The sequence below is a fragment of the Sus scrofa genome, chromosome 6 (genome assembly GCF_000003025.6).
Source record: "Sus scrofa isolate TJ Tabasco breed Duroc chromosome 6, Sscrofa11.1, whole genome shotgun sequence".
Classification (NCBI taxonomy): domain Eukaryota; kingdom Metazoa; phylum Chordata; class Mammalia; order Artiodactyla; family Suidae; genus Sus; species Sus scrofa.
The window spans coordinates 67,152,124-67,175,372 of NC_010448.4; the positions used below are offsets into that span (position 1 = coordinate 67,152,124).

General features: G+C 61.3%; 1 protein-coding gene across 3 annotated transcripts in view; it reads right to left on the bottom strand.

The window, feature by feature from the left end:
• The window catches only part of ACOT7 (acyl-CoA thioesterase 7), a 101,670-nt gene continuing 78,725 nt past the window's right edge, over positions 305 to 23,249 (bottom strand). For all 3 annotated transcript variants that reach the window (XM_003127525.6, XM_021095251.1, XM_021095252.1), the window contains exons 8-9: positions 15,694 to 15,878; positions 305 to 710 (exon numbers count right to left, since the gene is read on the bottom strand). In XM_003127525.6, the coding sequence (XP_003127573.6) occupies positions 612 to 710; positions 15,694 to 15,878 (284 nt within the window). In that variant the 3' untranslated portion in view covers positions 305 to 611. The remainder of the gene's footprint in view (positions 711 to 15,693; positions 15,879 to 23,249) is intronic.

A 23,249-nucleotide genomic window follows, 5' to 3' on the forward strand; every position in this document is an offset into this window, starting at 1 on the left:
TTGGCCCATCTCCTCTGAGTCCTCGCTGGCACCCCAGCCCCCATCCACACAAGTTCAGAGCTGGCGACCTGTGGAGCCAGACAGGGCTAATGGGGCGCTGGGTGGGCTTCAGAGCCGGGACGTGGAACCAGGGCCCCAGCAGGGGTGGGACGGGAAGGTGAGTGCCTCCGGGCAGCAAGCCCTCAGGCAGACCAGGTGTGCTGGGGTCTACGCAGGTGCAGATACCCGGGGCAGGGGCGGAGGGGGGCCTGGAGGGAGGCAGGGGAGACCACCCCCCAGGACAAACGACCACCTAGGACCAAGGTCCAGCCAAACAGCAGCTTTATTAGTGATGCTGGATTCTTTACACACCGTACAGTGTGTGCCCCGGACTCCGCAGGGAGCGCCTCGGGGCGCCAGGACAATACCGTGTAGCATTTACACTGGAATGATAGAAAGAAAGCTTTGGTGTGTACAGGTTCTCAGGATTAAATAACAGGTTAAATAACACTGCGAGACAATACTTCACACAACACCAGCTGTCAACGTGACTGGGGTTCTTGGCCAAGGGGTAACTCTAAGCGATCAAACACTGGGGGCAGCTCCAGGCCCCAGCGGCAGGAGGGGGGCGTCTAGGGCTGCGGCTCCACCTGGCCCTGCCGTTTCGCCTTCATCTGCAGGTACCGCCCTTTGCCCTCCTCGAAGCGCTTCTTCTCGTCCTCAGTCTCAGGCTGTGAACCAGAGAAACAGGCAGGTTAGAGATCCCGATAGAGCCTGTGACGGCAGCGGCCAGGACCCTCCCTGCAGGGGCGCCGGCATCCGAGGCGCCCTGCCTCACCTGCCACCGTGGGCCGCCTCTGAGCCCAGTGCCTCTTTGGCAGTGAACTTCAGCTGAAAATGCACTTGATGGTGAAACATGGGAGGGAGGCCTAATGCAGAGCTGGGCGAGAGGAAGGAGACGGAGACCCGTGTTTACTCCCCTCTGGGGCATGTCAGAGGCTCTCGGTCTCTGCCCCAAAGCGAAGTAAGGACAAACACTGCGCTGGCAGTGTGACCTTGAGGAAGCCACTTTATTGTGCCAGGACCGAGCGGCGGCTTTGTGGGCAGCGAGACTGGACAGCACAGATGCCTAGGAAGTGGTACCTGGAGTTGTCCCCACTGCTTCTCTGCCGCTTCCTTCTTCCGAGAAACTTAAGAAGCCAGGTCCCCAAGAGACCAGCAGGGCTTGGCCAACGGCCAGGTTCTGCCTGGGACAGTCCCGATTTGTGCCTGCTGACCTGGCGTGATGGTGAACGGTGTCCCCTTTCACTCTTTTTTTTTTTTTTTGTCTTTTTGCCTTTTCTAGGGCCACTTCCTGCGGCATATGGAGGTTCCCAGGCTAGGGGTCGAATCGGAGCTGCAGCCGCCGGCCTACGCCAGAGCCACAGCAGCGCGGGATCCGAGCTGCGTCTGCAACCTACACCACAGCTCACGGCAACGCTGGATCGTTAACCCACTGAGCAAGGGCAGGGACTGAACCTACAACCTCATGGTTCCTAGTCGGATTCGTTAACCACTGTGCCACGACGGGAACTCCCCCTTTCACTCTTGAGAGGGGCCTGGCCTGGCTGCCAAGTGGGGTGGCCCCCAGGCAGAGGTCACTGCAGCAGCATCAGGTGGTCACTCCCCAAAACCCCATGTGTCCCACAGCCAAGCTCTCCCTCACGGCCCAGGGCCAGGGAACAGGCTTACAGAGCTGTGCTAATTCCTCTGGGATGATGCTTCTTTGTGATACTTCGAGAGTGTCTGAAAGCCGGAGAAGCAACTCTTCATCCACAATGACGCCAACGCCCCAGCAGCTACTTTTAGGCCCAAGTGTTTTATAGACAAATGGTATATTGGCAAGAGAGAGAGCCACCAGCCAGAGGACGGAATGTCAGGTTCTACCAAATACCTCCTCCCTCGCAGAATTGTTCTCTAAATGTCACCAGGTATAAACGGTCAAAACTTTGCGGCTTGGAGCCAACAGAACATTTGAGTATTTAAAGAACTGGGATGGTGCTCCTTAGAGCCGTTGTGGTTCCCATTTGGGAAGTCTTGGGGGGCACGCGTGAAGAGAGTGGTTCTTCCGAAACACCTTGTCAAAGGCCTGCTCTGGTTTCATCTCTGGCTGACATTTTGAAAAAATGGAATGTGAGCCTCTGCCATTCGCCCCGAAACAGGTCTACCTTAGTTTCAGTAGGCAGTTCTAAGGGGCAGGGCCCTGAGTCCAATAGCCATTATGGCTGGAGGCATCCCATGAGGACAAGGCCACACCCCGGCCGGCCCTGCGGAAGGCTTCTATGTGCGCCTGGGCAGAAAGTGCTAGATCGGTGCTTCTCCAACGTCCATGCAGCAGGAATCACTCAAGATCATGGAAATGCAGATTCTGACCCAGTGGGTCTGGGGGCTGGGACCCGGGACCCATTTCTAACAAGCATCCTGGTGACGTGATGCTGAGCCCACCCGCCCGTGGAACACTCTGAGTAGAGGACTCCGCCCCTTCTCCACCTCCGTCCCTGTTCCAAATGCGGGACAGCCAAAGTGGCCAAGAATGAAGGGTCAAGGCCACCAGGCTAGGACGGGGGTGGGGGGGGGTGCTCTTTCCTCCCCTGCCCTATGCAGAACTTGCTCTGCATGGCTGAGGAGGCCTTGGACTCCCATCCCTCTGCGGCCGAAGGCATGGCCGTTCCTTGTAGGAAGGTGGGGCTGGAACCAGGCTTCCTGCCTGCCTCGCAGAGGACCCCCGCCATGGGCAGTGTGTATGGGGTCCCGGAGCTGGGAACCTGGTGGGCTGGCTGAGAGGGGACTGGAGGAGGGCAGGGGTGGGGGCCGGACCACATTCCAAGGTCTCTCCCAGCTCTGAAAATCCAGCCCCTCTTTGCTTGGGGATCTGAGTTTTTTGCGTTTGTTTGTTTACTTTGGTTTTTTCTAGGGCCACACTAGTGGCACATGGAGGTTCCCAGGCTAGGGGTCTAATTGGAGCTGTAGCCACCGGCCTACGCCACAGTCACAGCAACTCGGGATCCAAGCCGTGTCTGTGACCTACACCACAGCTCATGGCAACACCAGATCCTTAACCCACGGATGGAGGCCAGGGATCGAATCCACAAACTCACGGTTCCTAGTCGGATTCGTTAACCACTGAGCCACGACGGGAACTCATGTTTTTTGTGTTTTAAGGCGACGCGTGCAGCATATGTAAGTCCCCAGGCTAGGGGTCGAATCAGAGCTGCAGCTGCCGGCCTATGCCACAGCTACAGCCACACGGGATTTGAGCTGCATCTGTGACCTATACCACAGCTCACGGCAATGCCGGATCCTTGACCCACTGAATAAAGCCAGGGATCAAACCCATATCTTCATGCATACTGGTCGGGTTCATTTCTGCTGAGCCACAACAGGAACTCCCTCTGTTTGGGGTTCTAGAGCAGGCCCTCCTTCTAGCTGGTGGAGTTTCCATCTTGGGGGATGGGCAGAAGAAAGAAGGCAAGACTCTGAGGAAGAAAAGATTTCTCAAAAGCAAGAAGGTGTGAGCCCGGCCTGGGCAAAGCAGCAGGACCGAGCGGGGACAGCCACCAGGCCCCACAGAGCCCACTGGAGCCATGTCCTGCCTCACACGGGGGGCCTGCCTGTTGCTCCAGCCCAGTGGGGTTCTTGGAAACCAGCAGATGTGGGTCTGGGTGAGGAACTGAGTCCCCAAAGGGAGGGTGACAAATGGCCCCATGGAGCTTCTGGCTCTCATCCTCAATGTCAGGCAGGAAGGGCCCATGTGGGGCCAGGGCCTTGGCGGGGGGGGGGGGGAAATAGCTGTTACTGGGGCTGGAGAAGGGCTGCTGAGCTCAGGAGACACCCAGGGAGCAGTCCCACCCTCTGCGGCCACCTCTGCCGGGCCATCAGGCCACAGATCCCCTGGGGTGGCCACACCGCCTACTGGGTTCTTCCCTCAAGGGTGCATCTGCACTGACACCACTGCTGCAAACCGTGGGCTCTGTGGCCTCCTGCCTCCTGGGGCCACTGTCACCCCAAGTCCAAAAGGGAGATGAAGCCTCCTTGATGGCCTGTGGCCACGCAGATCTGGACACACGCATACCCATCAGCTTCCAGTAAAGGATGCGCACAGATCAAGGTCCTGAAAATCTTGGCGTAAAATAAACTTGTGGAACGGTCTTTAATCTGGGCCCTCCCACACCGATGTGGCAGGGCACCCCTTTTCCTAAGGAACCCCACTCCCTGTCAGGGCCAGCTGGATGGGAAGCGCTGCCCACGCTTTCCTGCAGTTGGCTCGCGGCGTGTGCCCATGAAGCTGGCTGCCGCCCCGGGAGAGGCCTGGGCGGACACTGGCCAAGATTTGCCCGGCCAGGGCCCAGGCTGGCTACCTCGGGGCTGCCAGCACCTAGCACACCCTTCTGGGAGTGGCCTCTTTGTTCTGTCCTGAAGCCAGCCCAGGGCCTCCCTCCAGGGGGCCAGCCTGGCTTGACTCTGGCTTCACCACTGATCACTGTGAGGCCTCGCAGACTCAGCTACATTCCTCTTCTGTTAAGACGGCCAGTTTCTATCCCGCGGTGTTGCTGCGAGGACCAAAGTCCTCCTAGCTGTCCCCGCTGCAGACCAGTCACTAAGAGCCAACATGAGGACAAGAAGCCAGGCTCATGTGTGACCCCAGTTACGCGGCACACCCAGGACAGGCAACCTTCGTGTAAATGCAACGCCACCAAGGATCTGGGTGTCCTGGGCCCGGGTTAGAAGAGGCCCAGATAGGCATCCCGGTTGCCTCTGTTCCGTCCGGGACAGAGATGCAGGTAAGTGGGGGCTGGGGCGGGGGAGGGGTGATGGCTGGGAGGGGGCGGGGGGGGGGTGCCGCCTGGGCAGCATGTAATTACAGCTCAAGGCCACCAGGGAGGCGTACATGCCTTCCTAGTTCACAGAAAGTCAAAGCCAAAGCATGGTAGTGCCCCCGCCCAGGGGCAGCGGGGCGGAGGAAATGCTCATTGAATTAAGCCGGGCAAGTCTCCAGCTGCAGGCCCAGGCCCGGGTTTGTGCCCTCCGCACCAAGCATGCAGAGCCCCCCTGCCCTGTGCAAGGTGCAAGGACCCTGCCCTGGGGAGCCAACGGGCCAGCTGACAACACACACACAGGAAAACAGGCAGAGGACGCTGCACTAGGAAGGCGACCAGGGCAGGGACCGAAGACAAAGCAAAGCAGAGGGAGGTGGCCTGAGGACCAGGCGCTGGGGGGCGAGCCGGGAAAGGTGCTGACCCACAGCGAGGGCTGCAGGCCGCCTTCCCGTCTGGGGAGGGGCTTCTTGGACAGGAGTGGAGGGTGGTCCTCGGCAGCGGCTCCTTTCCTCCCTGGGCTTCACTTTCCCATCTGTGGACCTGGGATGAGGGCGCCGGGAGAGCGCCCACGCCGTCCCCAGAGGAGACCCACAGGGGCTGGCAGGTGACCTGCTGCTGGGGTGGGAGTGAACCCTTGGTGGTGCCGCATTTATAAGCATGAGCGTGACTCCGGGGCCACTGGTTTTGCAGCCAGGTCTCTCTTTCTCTCTCCTTTTTTTTTTTTTTTTTTTTGCTTTTTAGGGCCACACCCACGGCATATGGAGGTTCCCAGGCTAGGGGTCCAATCAGAGCTGCAGCTGCTGGCCTACGACGCAGCCACAGCAACACAGGATCCAAGACATGTCTGCGACCTACACCACAGCTCACGGCAACACCAGATCCTTCACCCACTGAGCAACGCCAGGGATCGAACCCACCTCCTCATGGATGCTAGTCAGGTTCATTAACCACTGAGCCATGATGGGAACTCCTGCAGCAGGGTCTCTGCAGGGCAAGGGCCACCCAGAGTCTGCTGCCCAGAGCCCAGTCCATGACAAATAAACCAATGACAAAGGACAAAGAGCCTTGTCTCTCAGAGACACACACTGAACTACTTGGAGGTGGTGATGTGATGGCTGAGATTTGCCTCCTGGGCCCAGGAAGGGGCTGCGGGGGGTGGCAGCGCGGCAGATAAGCAAGACCAGTCCCGTGTTGGTAACTACTAAGGAGCCTTTCGCCTCTTCACCTTTTTGCTTATGTTTTAACTTTTCTATAACTAAGAAGTGAAACAAAGAAAAGCCAACTAGACCTGAGAGGGCAGCCGAGGCTTCAGGAAACTCGGCCCCGCCTCCCGTCTCCAGGCACAAAGGACGAAGCCACACGCACTCGAGGGCCATGACTAGGGGAGCTGCCCCTTACCCTGCACTCTATTCCTGAGTCCCCATGGTCACCTTCTCCCCCTGGCACCTGGCTCCAGGCAGGGATAATGCTCACAGCATCCTATTTAATCCACCTGAGAGCACGGGGCTGCTATGCACCCCGCACAGCCCTGCCCACAGGGAGTGCTGCACCCAGAACTGAGAGCCCGCGTGGCCTCAGACAGCTGGGCCCTCCCTCCTGCCAAGCCATCCCCCATGGCGGGGATCCTGGGTGCTGCAGGTGACCTTCTATGTGTTTCTTAATGACCTGGACCCAACCCCTCCTCCATCCTGACCCAATGGTGGGTGAGAACTGCCCGGGGGGCTGGGTACCACTTCCACAGGGACCAGCCACAAGATCATATCCCTCCAGGCAACCCAGGTAAGCTTTCTGCAGCGACAGAGCCAAGATCTGTCCTGTCCCTCAACCCACACAGGTGTGTACGTAGGGACCAGCAGCCTGGGCCGGGGGCAGGGGAAGTTCTCCAGGCTCCAGCTTTTGGGGTGGCCTGCATCAAGTGACCCAGCACATGCGACTCAGTAACGACCCAGGAAGGACACAAAGTCATCACTGTTCCCTTCCACCGCTGGGAAGTGGGGCAGAGAGAACAAGTGACTTGCCCAGGCGACAGCTAGTACAGGTCAGAGCCTTGACTTGAGCCTGGGCACCGCCCCTGACCAGGTCACCCCAAACGACTGCAGGTACTTAGCCGCCAATAGCCAAGAGGCCACCGCGTGTCCAGACCGCATGCACCAAAGGCTCTGGATGCTTCCCTCACTAGCTCAGTCAATGGGTGACCTGACGGGGGCAGAGGCCGAGGTGCTAGTTCAAAACACAGACAATTCTGGTGCCTGCGCAGTGCAGGGAGAAGCCAGCGCCCAGCCCTGGGCCTCAGGGGCTGCTGTGCTGAATCTCTGATGTTTAATACTCTGCCACTCACTCATCAGCCAGGATCTGCTCTCAAGACTGATGCCATCCGGTGATGGGTGCTGTCGGATGATGGATGCCGTCTGGGGATGGGTGCGTGCCTAAGACATGTGCAAAGCCCTGGGAAGAAGGGGCGGCCGGGGGTTCATCTCGCTTCTGGTCTCTGGGGATGGCAGCCCGCGCTGCAGGTTCTGGGCTCTGTGGGCCTGGCCTGGCCCAGGAGCAGTGTGCTGCCACCCCACACGCTGGCGGCCCTCCTCACTGCTTGCCCTGGAAGGTGCCCAGCCAGGGCACAGGGTTAGGAAGACCCTGTGTGGAGGGCCCCTGGCTGCCACCACAGCATCTCTGCTCTCTTTGAGGGAGGGTCCCTGCCCTGCTGGCTGGTGGACACTCCGCCTCCCTGGGGCCGCCAGCTCTGATAAACAGCTCTCCCGGCCAAGTGACTAAGCGGGGCCACCACTTCCCTGCTGGGCACGGAGCTGACAGAGCGAGACAGATGGCTCCCTGCACGCGGCCCCCACCCACGGCCCAGCTGCCGCCTCCTTGCAGCCTGTCTTCCTCCATCCGGCAAAGTAAATAAATACATAAGTTGTTGGCTGTTGCTGTTTTTAATGGAGGGCTGGGGGTGATGGGGTGGGGGACAGAGCTCCGCCACGCAAAGTCACATTTCTCTCTCCAGTGCCTGAAGCTGCTGGCAGGGAGGAGGGGGGCCAGGACCCCAGTGAGCAGCCCCTGACAGCACATCCCCAGTCTGGGGGGCACCCTGTGCTTATAAAAAGGAGGTGACTGCCAAGGGGCCCGCTGCCAGCTTGGGCCATGACGACCCATCTACCAGGAGACACTTGCCTGGTGGCAGGGACGGTGGAGGGGTGTCCGCGAACACAGGGTCACGGGGACCTGGCTGTGTGGCCTCAAGGATGGTGCCCACCTGGGGCCAGGTTCACCCACCTATGAAATGGGGACTCAGAAAGGTGATGTTGCAAAGTGCCAGCTCGGGCGGGCTCTCAAAGCACGGAAGTTGCGTGTGTGCGTGTGCACATGTGTGCACACTCGCATTTTGGACTGCTCCTGTCATCACGAACAGCCTCAGAGCCCGAGTGTGTGCTCCCGGCTGCCGACCCATCGCCACCACCCCAGGGGAGAGCAGGCGGCCCTGGAGGCCATCGCAAGGCAGCCAGGCCTTTGGAACGCCACACTCAGCCCTGGGGACCCAGGGCCTCGCCCCTCTGGCTCCTACCCGCTGGCTGAGGGCCTCCTGCAGCGCCGTCCCAGGCTGGCTCCCACTGGAAGGGAAGCCTGTGGCTTTCGGAGCCTAACTGCAAACCAAATGTTTTCCACTTCGCATTTTCTGGGCTTCAAGAAGGCACATTTGGAAGCTGGCGGTGGGGTGGGAGGGGCATCTAAGTTCCACCATCAGGCAAATCAGGAGCTGGTCCTTTTTTGTAATTAACAAAGGTCTGAGGCGAAGAGGGTTTCCAGTGGTGACACAACAACTTCCCGTGCCCTGAGGGACGTAGACCTGCTTAATTAGGAAGCTGCACAGCACAGCCTCGCTGGCCTTTGGAAGGGGAGACAGGCTGGATCGTCGGACAGTCACACGGGCAATTAAAACATCTTCTGATTACACGGGCCACTCAGCACGGTGTAGCGAGGGGCTCTGAGTGGGTGCGGCTTCGTGCGCAGACCCCGGCCCAGCAGGGCTGGGCAGGGCAGCCAGGAAGCTGCCCTCTGTGGCTGGGTTCCAGCACCTGCAGGCCTGGGCTGTGCAGCTCCTGGGCCTGCCTGCCCCGTGTGCCACCGTGGAGCCTCCGGAGTCGCAAACCCCCTCCCAGGGGCTCCCCTCACCCGGCAGCACCAGCTGAGTCCCCAGACTAAGTGCCCTTGTGCACGGTGGTGAAAACCCCCCGCGTGAGGGCCAATAGGAGGCTGCGGAAGAGGCAGGGAGCTCAGGTGCTGCCTGGGAAAAGGGGGTGCCCGTGCCCCCGAGGACAGGACTCAGGGCCTGGGCCTCTCTGGCAGGCCTCCCAGTGGCTCCCCCTCAGGCCCCGCTCAAGCACTGGCTCTTGCACCCAGAGTGTTGACTGAGCTGTCCCTGCCAGACCACAGCTGCAAGGACTCCGACTGCCTTTGGCCGAGTCCTTCCCACGCAGGGCCTGGGCCAGCAGCGCGTCCTCACTGCAAGCCTTTGGCCCCGAGCGCACTCTCTCCGTGTCAGCATCTTTCCTGCCGTCCACCTGAGGCCAGCGCTATGCCTGGGACTCTGACTGCTGAATGAATGAATGAATGAGCAAACCAATGACGATCAAAGCAAGAACGTCTTAATCCCAAATCAACGTAGTCTTTGGGTTAAAGATCCAGAACTGAAGGTTTTGCTGAATGGACAGTCAGGCATCACAGGTCCCCAACCAACTCCAGGAGGCTCCGCCCACCGAGGGCTCTTGTCTGCGTTGGTGACAAGGGCGTGGCCAGGTGTGTCCAGCACACCTGGGTTGGACATCCCCCGAGACGAGACACCTGTCCTGCTCGCAGGCCGGCACACCCTTCTCCGATTCTGTATGTGCGCAAGACCAGAGAGGCCCTCTGCTTCCTTCCCATCAGCATCGGCTTCCAGGGTCGTTTCTTCCTTGCAGCTTTGAGCACGGTGTTCAGAAGTGTCCCTGGCCTTGTAGGGCCTTTACCAGGGGATGCCATTCCATCTCACTGAGGGTACAGGAGGCTGCTGAGACCAGAGGCTGTGGACACACCAGGTACAAGCTTACTCTGCTCAGAGATGCCCTCTGGGCAGATGGCCGTGGCCCTCATCCAGGCCCACCTCTCTCCCAGCTCCCTGCCCACCTTCCAAGGTGGCCACAGTCCCAGCTGGGACGCCCCTCTTCCCGTCGCATCCTCTGTCCACAGGCCTCTCCTGCCTCAGCCCTGTTCCCGGCACCACGCGGGGTCAGGCCTGGCAGTGCCCCTAGAGCCGGCCCCGGGTTTACAGACATCAAGGCAGTGGGGAGACATGGCAACAAGAAGCTGCTATTCCCTATGTGGACCCTGCAGTGTTTTCATGAGAAAAGGTGTGTCTTTGGCGCCTCGGGTCCTCTGGAGAGCTGGCTGTTGCGTGAACTGTTTTCCAAAGCTCTGCGGATCCCGCAAAGAGGACCCGTCCTCTGTGCCCGGCCTTCTGTGTGAACCAGGAGGCTGAGACCCCAGGCTGCAGGCTTGCTCGGGGCTTTGGGTTTTCTGGGAGCCGAGCAAACCGGCTTAGGAAAGACCGCTGGCTGCCCCACTCGAGTGGCTCGGCCTCGCCGGGGAACACGCTCCTTTTCCCAAACGATCCATGAGGCTGTGCACACAGGCGCTCTCTCAAAACCCGCATCAACTAAGCGTGTGGTCCGGTTCCAGGCTCCTCCCCTGTCCAGGGCAGCACGGCCTCTCCCCACTGTCCTCACACCCACGCCCGCACCTCTTGTCCTCAGGCGCGTCTCCCGGGGCTTAGGGGCTGCAGCACCCATGTCCGAACCAGAGGACGGAGGCAGGCCTTGAGCCCAGGACGGGCTCGCTCCAGCTTCAGCAGAATCCATCTGGTTCTCTCGTTTCTGGACACTGCAAAGGCTCCCCCCGGGGAGGTGCAGGGGCCAATCTGAGCCCGCCCCAGGGAGCAGGCTTGGTGGGTCCCCCATGACCCTCTGCACAGGCCTCCTCTCCAGCTCCATCGGGCCTGTCCCCCTCGCCCAAGGTCAGAGGGCACAGCCACAGCGAGGCCTTTGGAGGGAGGCCCGCATTTGCCTCTTCTAATAATCGGCCTGAAGTGCGGGCAGCTGCTGGACTCTTGTGCGGCAGGCCCTCCCCAGCATAAAATATTCATCAGGAAGAAATCCAAAGAGCCATGCTGCCTTCCATGTCAGCCGGGCCCTGGGGACGGGAGCTAAAAATAGACAGGAGGATGAGGAAGCGCTGACAGTGGGGGTGGGGCGGGCTGGGCCCCCACGCGGGCACACGTGGCTGAGAGGCAGACGACGCGGTGTCGGTGGTTCCCAAGTGAGCACCCGGAGGGCCGGCTGGAGTCTGCCCACCCTCCCCGCCAACAGCTATTTTTATCCGCATCGCTGGCCCCAGGATCAGAGGCCATCCTTAATTCGCAAGAAGAGCCTGGATGGACCTGAGGCTGGCCAGCAGGAAGACGTGGCCGTCGCCAACTGCCGGCCCCTCAAACCTGGGGAAGGGTCACCACCCCCTTCCCCGCATCCGAGAAGGTGACCTTCCCCATCAGCCCCTGCAGCCTCTGCCCCAGCACCACCTCCTACATGGACGCCCCCAGCCCAGGTCTCTAGGTTTCTGCAGAGGGCACATGGGCAGCCTCCTGGTACACAGAAGCCCAGCCCCAGGAGTGCTTCCCAGCTCTCCATGGGAGACTGGACCCCGGAGGCCCCCCTCCCTGAGCCTATAGGCTGCTGAGCCTCCGCAGCTGCCTGAGCTCTGGGGCGTGCAGGGTGGAGGGGCCGTTGCGGTGCCTTCACTCAAGCCCCGAGCAGCTCCTGGGCAGGCGCCCTGCAACCACTACGGCCAGACTGAAGACCTTGTCAGAACCCTCTGTCGATCGGCATTTACTCTGTACGAGCCGCTTCGTTTCTCTTCTCAGCTGTGCCCGCAGCACACTAAAGTTCCAGGCCAGGGAATGAACCCGCACCACAGCAGTGACAACACAAAGATCCTTAACCGATACACCACTGAGACGGTACCTTGGTCTTGTGAGCACCTGGAGGTCCTGCAGGCCCCTCCTGCAGCCGGTGGTAGAGGAAAGGCTGAGTCCTGGGCCGGGCCTGCCTTCTAGCAGCTGGGCAGCCTCAGGGTGTAACTGCCCGGCCTCTCCCGGCCCAAGCACCGGCTCCAGCTCGGCCCTCTGTTCCGGCTCCTTTCACTCTCTCCTGCCAACTGCAGGCCCGTTTCCAGGCAATGGGAAAGAGTGATGTGGGTTGGGGTGGGGGTGGGGTAAGGCTTTATCCAGGGAGGTGAGGAAGGGCCATCCAAGGAGCAAAGATCTGAGAGACGGCAGAAGGTGCTGGCTTCGAGACAATCTGAGGGAAGGTGTCCAGGCAGAGGAACAGCATGTGCAAAGGCCCTGAGGCAGGACTGAGTTTGAGATTTGACGAACAGAAGTGGGCAGCTTGGCTGGACCATGTGCCTTGCTAGGGCACGAGGAGCCGCTGGCTGGTTCGAGGGAAAACAAACGTGATTCTGTTCTAACAACCTGTGCAGGTACAGCACAGAGCCCAAGTGAGGGTGGCAGGGCTGGGGGATGTTCAGCCTGGGGCTGAGCAGGAGGGAGGAGCCCACTACGGTCCCAGAGACAGGAGGGGGTGGGAGGGTGGCAGGGGTGGGAGTAAATGAAGGAGGCCCAACCCCCAGGGAGGGGGTGGTGCAGGGCGGGATCTGTCAGAGTCCCATGTTAATAGGACCACGAGGTGGCTCTCTGGACACTGTAGAGTCCCTCGTCGAGGGAGCACAGGCTTCCATGAGGCTCAGTGAGTCGTGCCAAAGCCAGGGAGAGGCCAGTGAGATAAAGACGAGAGCGTCCTTGGATCTGGCCACCCTGGAGGCTGGAGGCCTGGGAGGGTCGGGGTGGGGAGGAGAGAGGTCAAGGATTCGCCTCTGTGCGGCGGGAACTCAGCATTCAGGACAGAGATGCTGGGGGCAGACACCCTGACAGGTGTCCCCTAGGGGCCCTGTGGCAATATGGAGTGAGAGGGGACAAGGGTCTGGGAGATGGTGAGGACAAGTCTGTGCTGAGAGGGGCAGGTGAGGTTCGGAGAAGGGGTCCAAGACCTAGAGACACATGGTTACCAAGATCAAGGCCGGAGAGGGAAAGGCCTGTCAGCAGGGGTCGGGGGAGGCCTGTGTCAGCAGGGAGGTGGAAGCCATCCTGCTGGGGTGGCGGGCGGGCGGGGCGAGGAGGGCGCGTGGCTGAGCAGCCGGGTCCTCGTGCTCAGCACAGCAGGCCCCAGGGAGGCTCTGTGGCGGGGGGGGGGGGGGGGGGGGGCATGTGGAGGTCCACCTGCGGGCTGGCGGAGGGCAGATGGGGGGCCAAGGCCCAGCCAGGGAGGCGCCCAGGGCAGACGCAAGGCAGGGGATGCGAGGCTGAGACACAGGGAGGGAGAGGCTGAGGCTAATGAACAACCCCACTTCCCCCGCCCCCAGGCCAGCCTTGGGCAACGGGCAGCTGGACCAGGGTGGTGCGTGGGGAGGCGACAGTGCAGCACCTGCCTGAGGACAGTGCCCACCTGTCCTGGCTCTCTTCCTTCCTTCAAGGCCAGGTTCACCAACCTCCTCTGTGCACACTACCACCCCCCCCAATGTCCTGAGGTGGATCCCAACCTGCCGTCTGATTCACCAGAGCACTGGGGCGGGCCCGGCACCAGCCAAGGGCCAGTGGAAGGAGGCCAGGGAGGAAGGGGGGGCCCTGTGGGCAGCTGAGCCACCTCTGGCCACGTCAGGGCCTGGCCACCAGAGGTTGGCTCCTCCACTAAGCCTTGGCGCTGCCCCCACGGGCCTCACAGGCTCCAGAAAGGGGGGCAGGATGGGGGTGAGTGGCTCCGAGGAGGTGCCTCAGCTGCTTCCGAGAAGCCGCTTGCCACAGGCAGGCCAGGCCAGGCCAGGCCAGGCGGCCACCACTGGCCACAGGTGGAAGCCCGTGAGGACGCCCCTAAACACACACATTTACTCTTCAGAGGTTCTAGCACCTGCTCTCCTCCAACGGGCAGGATCTGCGTGGGGAGCAGATGCTGTGTGGGTGGCAGGGCCCTGCGAGGCGCTTCTGGAAATGGGGTTCAGGCTTTCACAAAAGCACCAGACCCGGTCCCCGCTGCCCCCCACTGCTGCCCCCAACCACTGCCCTGGGAGAGAGGCCTCTAGTGACAGACCAGGGTCTGGCTCAAGGCAAACTGGGTGCGGCCTAAACAGGGGCCTTCTCCACGCCCAGGCTCCCCGTCTTCCACAAGTGCCTCAGCCTTGCTGGTCTGAGGGGGGCCTCGCCGGGGAAGCCGGGCCCCCAGGACTGGGCTGGGGTTGGCTGCGAGAAGCAGGCTGGACCCAGAGCCCAGGGTGCGGGGACACGGGCCAGGCAAGGCGCTCAGCGGAGTGGCCCTGGTAAGGCGTTTGTGAGGCTCACGAGGCCGTCCTCAGCCTCGAGGGAACCTTGGAATCCGCTTGTTCATTGGTTCAGCACACACGGCCCAGCACCTCCCGGCAGCACCCCCGCGGCGCCCCGCCACCTGCCTTGCCCTCCACAGCCTCGGCCTCCCTGACTCCCAGGACCTCTCAACAAGGCCCCTGCCCCACTGGCCTTCCTGGGGGCTCCAGCCTACTCTGGTCCCCTCCCTGGGCACCATGTCACGCCTCTCCCCTGGCGCACACCGCCTGTCTCTCCTGCCTGCTGGGCTTCAGGCCTAGCACACAGTAGGATTCATGCATTTTCCAGAGCACACCCACTAAGCACCAAGACTGTTCCAGCCACAGTGACCATTAGGAGCACAAGCGTTCCAATGTCAATGAGCTCAGTCCAAGGACGGGGCAATCGGCCAATGATCGGCATCCCTAAGGTGGGGGAATGGTGCTTTAGAAAAAGGCAGAGCGGGGACCAGGCCAGACTGTGACGAGGACACGCTGGATGTAGGGTCTGAGGGATGACAGGGGGCCCACCTTGGGGTGAAGCTTCAGCCCTGCAGGCAGCAGGGGGCTCCAGGCAGGGCAGGGAGCAGGCTGCACTGGGTGGAGCTGAGCCAGGGTGGAGCACACGGTCGGGACCCTCAAGGCACGAGCCTCGGAAACTTAGACGTTTCAGCAGGGAGGTGACAAGATCTGAACAGCTGAGATCACTCTGTGCCGTGAAGGATGAGGCATGTGCATGAGTGTGTGTGGGGGGGAGGGAAGGGCCGGGGGGAGGTGCCCTCAGGGACCCCAACAAGGAGAGGGGCGGTGCCCCAGAACAGCGCAGGGGTGGTGAGAGGGGAAGAGAGCCCTGAAAGTCTCCTGGGATTGCGGCCTCAAGCACTGGGGCCTGCGGGCGCCAAGAGCTGAGGTGGGGGCTGGGGACAAGTCATTGTTCAGTGAATTCAACCTGTTTCGCCAACTAAGGAAACGCTAGTGAGTCCCTGCCCCCCTTGGGTGAGGAGCCCAGGCCGTGGAACCTTCCGGAGGTGGAGACCCTCTAGGGTCTGGGCCTGCACCAGAGCCCCCAAGCCCTGCTTGCAGTGGCAGCCGCCCACCACCTCTCTCTGCACACCCAGGGCAGAGCCTAGCGGGGGCCGGGGCAGGGAAGAGCCAGCTCTGGGAGGGTCTGCACCCCCACTGGAGCATCTGCCCACGGCGTCAGGACCCCTGGGCAGCATGCTTCTCCCCAGGCGAGGAGCGCGTAAGGAGAGCTCTCACCCTGTCCGCGCAGCCCTGCCTCCGCCGTCCACAGGCACAGGCACCGTGGCCCGGGGAAGGGGCCCAGCCCTGCAGGGGACAGCGGCCACGCCCAAGGACACACAGGCCGGAGGGGGCCACTCACCAGGAGCTGGGGCACAGGCAGAGACTTGCCCTCCTGGTTCAGGGACACATAGGTGAAGAAGGCACTGGCGGCCCGGTAGCGCTTCTGGGAGTTGTCCACCACGGGGTCAGCGTCCACCAAGACCTCGATCTCCATGGACTTGTTGCTCGTGAAGGTCATGCGGCCGGAGATGGTGATGACACAGCCTGCGGGGCACAGACGGCGCATCAGGGCGGCTGGGCCAGGGAGGCGCGGAAAGCCGCCGGGCCAAGGACGCCCAGTGACACCTGGTTAGACAGCACGGGCCATTCTGCTCCCTGCCAGGACGTTAAAACGCCAAGACACTGGGGCCCCCGAGTGTCCACCTTTCTAGTGGGCGGGTGTTTCCTCCATTTATGGAGATATTTAGAGCGAACAGTGGCCGAACAGTGGCTGTCACCAGGTCCCACCCACCCTCCCAGGCTCCACTCTCTCCTCCCTGGGGGTGTCTGCTGGGCAGTGGCCTCTGGTCTCTTGGGGGCAGCCCCCGACCTGCTGTCAGGTCCCCCGGCTGGTTAGAGACAACCTGCACATCCAGGCTTCGGCCGTACTTGTGGCTGCCCATCACATCGCTCTGAGCACCAAGGAACCGTCTTTAACCTTCCCTGGCCCCTCCCCAGCTCCTGATGCTGGTCCAATGGCACGGTCAGGCCAAACTGCCCCAGTGCTCCAGTCTCCTGGAGCCACGTCCTCCTGCCCTTCTGTCCCCGTGGGACTGCATCTGTCTTGTCAGGCTCTCCCTCTCCCCGACTGTCCTGTCCACGGGACAGGCCACTGTCCTCTGAGCTGCGGGTGTCCGCCCTCCTAGGACACACACAACGCCGTGTCCGTGGCCAGAGTCCCCTCCCCACACTAGCAGTCTCCCTTGTAGAGTCGCCCGTCGCCGCGACACTGTCCCAGGTGGCCCTCCCTCCCTCATCCCCAACACAACCTGCCCCCCCGCCCCCGGGGTCCTGACTGTCTACCCTAGAGCGTCTCCCGGTCAAGGGCGTCCCCATACCTCTGGTCTTGGCTGTCCCTTCCCTTGGCTTTATCTCACGGGGCCCAGTGTGTCTCTCTCTCTCTCTTTTTTTTTTTTTTTGGTCTTTTTGCCATTTCTTGGGCTGCTCCCGCGGCATATGGAGGTTCCCAGGCTAGGGGTTGAATCGGACCTGTAGCCGCTGGCCTACACCAGAGCCACAGCAATGTGGGATCTGAGCCGCATCTGCAAACTACACCACAGCTCATGGCTACATCAGATCCTTAACCCACTGAGCAAGGCCAGGGATCAAACCCACAACCTCATGGTTCCTAGTCGGATTCGATAACCACTGAGCCACGACGGGAACTCCCCAGTGCCTCTCTTATAAAGGGACACAAGTTGTCTCATGGGGTAACTACGGGGCCAGCGTGAAATGAGCCCAGTGCCAAGCCGGCGGGCAGTACCGAATATAGTTGTCACTGTCACTGATGCTGCGGCTCTGAACCATGAGGCAGTGCTGACCCTGGGGGCTTTCCCCTGGCGTGTGATCAGGACCCCAGCTCCACCCAGCACAGCCTCATTCTCGGCTGGGCTCAAGGACTCTTCTGCCCAAGGGGGACACAGGACGCTTGGACCTGCTCCCCTGGAGCCAGCGCCAGCTGCAGGGACCTTGTAATATCCTGGGAACCCCAATGTCCCAGCTCCACAGAGACACCCCCCCCAAAGCATGGCTGCGGACCCAGGGAGACAGACAAGTCGGGGCAGCACAGGTGTTAGGGGTGAGCAGGTGGGCAGGCTGGAAGCAGAACGGTTACTCCTGTTACAAGGCACCAGGACGCGACACTCCGCGTTCACGCCATACTTACAGGGAGCTCTCCGTGTTGGGCATGGCCACATCTGGGGGACGAAGGCCACAGAGTCAGCGACGTGCAAAGCGCCTGGGCCCACTGTGGGAACAGTCCTCACGGGGCCCCAAGGGCCATTTCCAGGGGAGCAGGGAGGGGACGCCTGAAGGTCTCCTGGCATCCCTGTCTGTCTGCCTCGGGCCACCCCCAGTGCCAGCCGGCACCCTCTCTCTGTGGCCTGCTGCTCCCACGGGAACTACATTCCCTCAGGGCCACACAGGCTCCCCACTGGTCCAGGGGTGATGGGGCCCCTGCTCTCAGGGGGTCCCCAGGCTGGGAGAGACAGACGTCAGTGAAGAGACAGGTGGGCAAATGCGCTGGGGTTGGGGGCCCTGAAGGGGAGGGGCTGAGTTCTGGAAGGAGCGACGGGGGTGCCTGAGCTGCCGGGCAGGGGCTGGTTCGGGGGCCACCCAAGGTGAAAAGCAGGGACGAGCCCCTCCCTCAAGAGGCAGCTGGCAAAGCTCGTGTCCGCGGGGCAGTGACTGGGGGCAGTGAATTCAGGGCCTTTCAACACTGATGGTTTTTTCCCCGAGAACAAAGAGCACCGCATGGTTGCCTTGTCTCCCATGAGGCTCCCACCAGCCGCACGGCTGATCGTGCCTCATGTCGGGTAGAAATCCAAAGAAACTTCTACCCCCTAATGGTTCCAATCAGTGAAGCAGGCTGACGACGAGCACGAGACTCAGGATAACGCTGTCCTGGGGCCGCTCCTGAGACCAGACCCAGTGATTGCTTCCTACACGTCGGGGAATGTCAGTCCCAGCCCAAACACCAGCCTCGGCCCCCTTCAGAGGTGGCAACGGCATAATTCTAACGAGGCACAGGCTGTATTTACCGTTGGCTGGCCAGGCCCAGGGAGACGCCAAAGGCCAGAAGCCAGACTGAGCCACTGAGGGCTGGGACTCAAAGTGAGCCGGGCGAGGGCAGACCCCAGTGCCGCCCAGGCCCCTCCCGCCTGAGGGCCTCCCCGACCCTCGGCTTAGAAAGTGTGCCCCACATAACCCCAGGGTGTGCGGTCAGGCTGGGGGAGGGGTGCTCAGAGGCACCCCAGGGTCCCTCTTTGTCAGCACCCAGGTGCCAGGAAGGTTCACGCCAAATCCCTCCCACCTCTGAGGCCACCGGCCGCCGCCCTCAGGACCCGAGAACGTGGACTGGCCGGTCCACGGCGGGGGCGGGGCAGGGTTACAGCGAGGGGTCTCAGCTCTGTGGGACTGGACACTTCCACCCTACAGACCCCCTGGCTCCCAGTGCCCCGGAACCAGCCCCTGCCCAGCAGCTCGGGCACCCCCGTCGCTCCTTCCAGAACTCAGCCCCTCCCCTTCAGGGCCCCCAACCCCAGCGCATTTGCCTACCTGTCTCTTCACTGACGTCCGTCTCTCCCGGCCTGGGGGCCCCCTGAGAGCAGGGGCCCCATCACCCCCAAACCAGTGGGGAGCCTGTGTGGCCCTGAGGGAATGTGGTTCCTTGTGGGTGGCAGAAGCCGCTGCAGACCCAGCTGGATGGGGGGCCCCCCTGCAGGTGCTGGGCCTCAATCAGCGACATGGCCCCTCTGAGCCCTCCCCAGGCTCAGGGCAGCCCAGCTCCTGTGTGCGGAGCTGGCCTCAACCTGGGGGCCCGACTGAGTGGGGCGTGGCCCCAGCCCGAGTCTAGCTTGGTTCTTGTCTGCTTCAGAAAGTGCCAGAACAGGTGCCACCTGCCACGTGCTTAAGGGCGCCAGGCAGGGCCCTGGCTGAGGGTGCAGAGCGCTGAGACTGCCTGGGGACTTTTCTACCAGGCCACACGTCCAAACCCACATGGAGGATGGCCAATTACTTCAAAGAGTGGCTCAAAGGGAAAAATGGTATCGCCCATTGGCCCTGGGCACTGTGCGCCACCTCGACAGGGGCAGGGCGACAGGGCCACTCTGGGTCTAGGAATAGAGGGCCACCTTGTTCTCTTCCAAGCTTCTGAGGCAGGGACAGACAAAGCCCCGACACAGCCAGACGGTCCCCACGTGGGTCCCCATGTGTCTCCACGAGAGGCAGGCTCTCCAGGCCTGGAGTGGCCCCGGGGCCTGCAGGGTCCTCAGGCCACCGCATCTGGGTCCCACAGGCTCTGGAGTCCACGGGCCTGGCTGGAATGTGGCTCAGCCAACAGGCAGGAGGTGAGCCAGGAACCTGTTGTGCCTCGGTCTCCTCGAGGGCCCCAGGAGTGGCCTTCTCTTGGGGGGTCACTTCTGCCTATTACGTCACATGGACAGAAGCCCAGGCCAGTAGTTTCTGGTGGGTCTGTGCCCTCCTGTACCTGCCTCCAGGGAAAGGCACCTGAAACCCAAGGGGAGAGTGTGTCCCCAGAAGGCTCCATTGTGTCTTTGGGGGGTGGGATGAAAAGATCGGTTCAAGGAGGTCGTAAGAAGTGACATTTACAACAAGTCTCCCCTTCCCTGTCCTTCCCTGGCAGCGGGACCACCTCCACCAGGCAGGAAGCTGCTTCGCATGCTGTCCAAGTGGGTCAAGAGGTGACGGCATCAGCAAGGGAGTCTGGCTCTTTCATGGGGGAAGAGCACGGCCACCAGCGCAGCCCTTCCTCCCAGTCCCAGGACGTGAGCGGTGGTGCCAGGTCTGACACTGTCATCGTGGCTGCCCCGCTGCAACCCCAGGGCAAGAGCCGGTCCGAGAGGTGCGGTCTCAGCGGTGCTCATGGGGACCCCAGTTCTGGGGCAAACGCTCCATGAGAGGAGGAGGGGCTAAGCCAGGAAGCCCACTGCTTCCGTCCCTCATCCACAATCCCAAACCTCAGAGCGGCCCGCAGCCCTGGGGGACGGGGTAGGGGCACTTCCTCTCCTGCTGCCTCGAACCCCGAGAGTGGAGGAGCCCCTTGCTCTCTGGGGTTTTCTGCTGGCGTCCTGTCTGCAGGGCAGGTGTAAGACAGGGGTAGGGGAAGGCAGAGCGCAGAGGAACTTAACTCCTGGAGCAGGTGAACAAGAGCCCCCAGACCTGTGGACGTGGTACCTCACAGGCAAAGGCACTTCCTAGACGCATGAGATTTTGGGATCTTGAGGTGGGAGACCAGCCTGGACTGTCCAGGAGGGCCCGACGTCAGCATAAGGGGACAGGGAGGCAGGAGGGGAGAGCCAGGGGCTGGTGACAACAGCCTTGGGGGCAGAGAGCTGCTCTGCTGCTGGCTTAGGATGGAGGAAGAGGCCACCAGCCAAGGCATGCAGGTGCCCCTAGAACCCGGGAGAAACAGGAAACGGATGCTCTCCTAGAGCCACCAGAAAGAATGCAGCCCTGCTGACCAAGCAACTGCACTGTCCCTTTTCTTTTCTCTTCATTATAATGTAAATAGCCGTGTGTGGCTGGTGGGGAGGTACTGGGGGGCTCCTGCAGGCAAACTGACCCCAATCAGGGTGGAGAGCTGCTGCGGGCGAGAGACAAGTGTCTGCCTCCGACTGCTTCCAGCAGGAAAAGGGGCCCCTGGGCTGTGACCAACTCAAGGGACACGAACAGAGCTGTGCCTCCTGGGAGCTGGACACTCCTAACTGTGAATTTTACACACAACAGGGTGGGGGCAGCCACCCCTCTGGGGGTGCAGGGTGAGCATCAGAGATGGACCACGGGGCATGTGGTCAGCAAGGGTCAAAGCCCATCACTCGCCGAGGCTGAGGCGGGGTGGTTCAGGCCTGCTGGCGAGGAGGCACCAAGGCACGGCATTCAGAGTTCAGGCCCTGGAGCCCTCGGGCCGGCCTCCCTGCCAGGATCTGCCCTGGGGGTGGGGGCAGTTCCCAGATCAGACACATGGGGATAACAAGAGCTCCTGTCTTGCGGGGTAGAGCAAGCTGTCCGCCCCAAGTGAGGGGTGACGGGGGAAAGCACAAGCCTGGCACTTGAAACCGAGCAACGTTCGCAGGAAGTAAACAGGTGAGTGCCTGCGGGGAGCAGAGATGTGAGTCAGCTGAGTTCTGTTTTGAAGTCACGGTTGAGCCGCCTGGAGCAGTACAAGCCAGGGGCCTGGCAGCTGCCCCACCGACTCCCCCAGCACCTGGGGGTCTCTTCCAGGCCACACTCAGTAAGATGACAGGGATTGGGAAAGAGAACAAATCAATAAAACACCGCTCTCCCCACGCCTACGTCGCCAAGTGTCACAAACTTTGACACCAGGTCAGCATGGAAGCTCCGAAGCAAAGCTGTGTCAGTGAACGTCCTTAAGAAAGTGTAGAAACGGGGAAGAACCTTCCGTATTTCTTACGTGACCCACCCAGAACATCTTCCAGAAGTTTCCTCGCTTTCCACTCTGGTAGTCTGGGGAGGTCACTTCTCTACAAGAGAAGGTCAGCTTTGGTTTTCCTCCCCGAGGCCTCCGAAACCATGCCGTCGGAGGAAACCAGTTCTCCCTGTAACTGAGCAGTTTAACAGCTCGACTTTGAGAAATGCAGAAATGCAGCAAGTGGAAGGAAGTCTGGTCTTCGGGCTTCAGCAGCTCACCCTGGAAGACGCCGGCAGCCTCGTGAGAAGACAGGCGGCTGGGGTGCGGCTGGGGTCCACCAGGCCCTCCCCCAGGGCTGGCCCCTCCAGGCACAGGGTGCTCAGAACCCTGGAGGTCACAGCCCAGCAAGGTGGCTGGCCTCAGGCCGTTACTGTCTTCTGATGAGCGACAGGGTCTGGGCTGCTGGAAGCCCGCTCGATCCCGCCCCCTGGACAGAGCGCTCCTCTTCCCTCGACTGCCTGGCTTGAGTTTGACTCTGTGAGTCTCCGGCCCGCTGGGCCTGGTGGGGAAGAGAGACAAGCCCTGGTGGACTTTCGGTGCCCAGCGGAGGGGCTGGGCTGAACCTGGCGTGTCCCAGGCAGACAGTGAGGCTGTGATCAGAAGGACAGCTCGCGGGGGTTGAAGACTGTGAGGTGGGGGGGGGGGGGAGGGGCCAGGGTGTAACAGAGGCGGGCCCTCCATGGTCCCGGCATTCTAGAAGAGTCTGGCTTGTGACAGAGCGCTGTACCCACCCCCTGCAAATGGCCCTGCTGTGCTGTAAGTGTGGGCGCGGTCAGCCCAGCTTAGCACACACCCTTCGTGGCTGAAGTTCAAAGTCATCTTCTGACCTTCTGGGGCGCTGTTTTCTGCTGCAAAGCTGCAGGCGTGGCTTCCTGAGGGACACACACCTGAGTGACGGGGAGGCCACATTCGGGTGGCACCTAGCTGTCCGCACACAAAGGACATAGCCTCGCCAGCGGCTGAACTGAGACTGAGCAAAGCATTTCCTGCTTTAGATCTGAAGAAGCTGGTCAACCCAAAGACCTGCTTCCTCTCCATTCTAGCAGTTTCCATGTTTCCTTTTTTTTTTTTCTTTTTTTCTTCTTTTTTTTTGGCTTATGTCTTTTTAGGGCCACACCCGTGGCATATGGAGGTTTCCAGGCGAGGGGTCTAATCGGAGCTGTAGCTGCTGACCTACACCACAGCCACAGCAACACCAGATCCTTAACCCACTGAGTGAGGCCAGGGATCGACCCCGAAACCTTATGGTTCCTAGTCAGATGCATTTCCACTGCGCCACAACGGGAACTCCTATTTCCATGTTTCTGATGTAACATGCCGAAACGGGGACACCACATATGGTTATCAGAATAATGGTCCCCAAAGATGCCCGCGCCCTGATCTGGGGAGTCTGTGAACGTTTTACTTCAAGCAGCAAGAAGGACTTT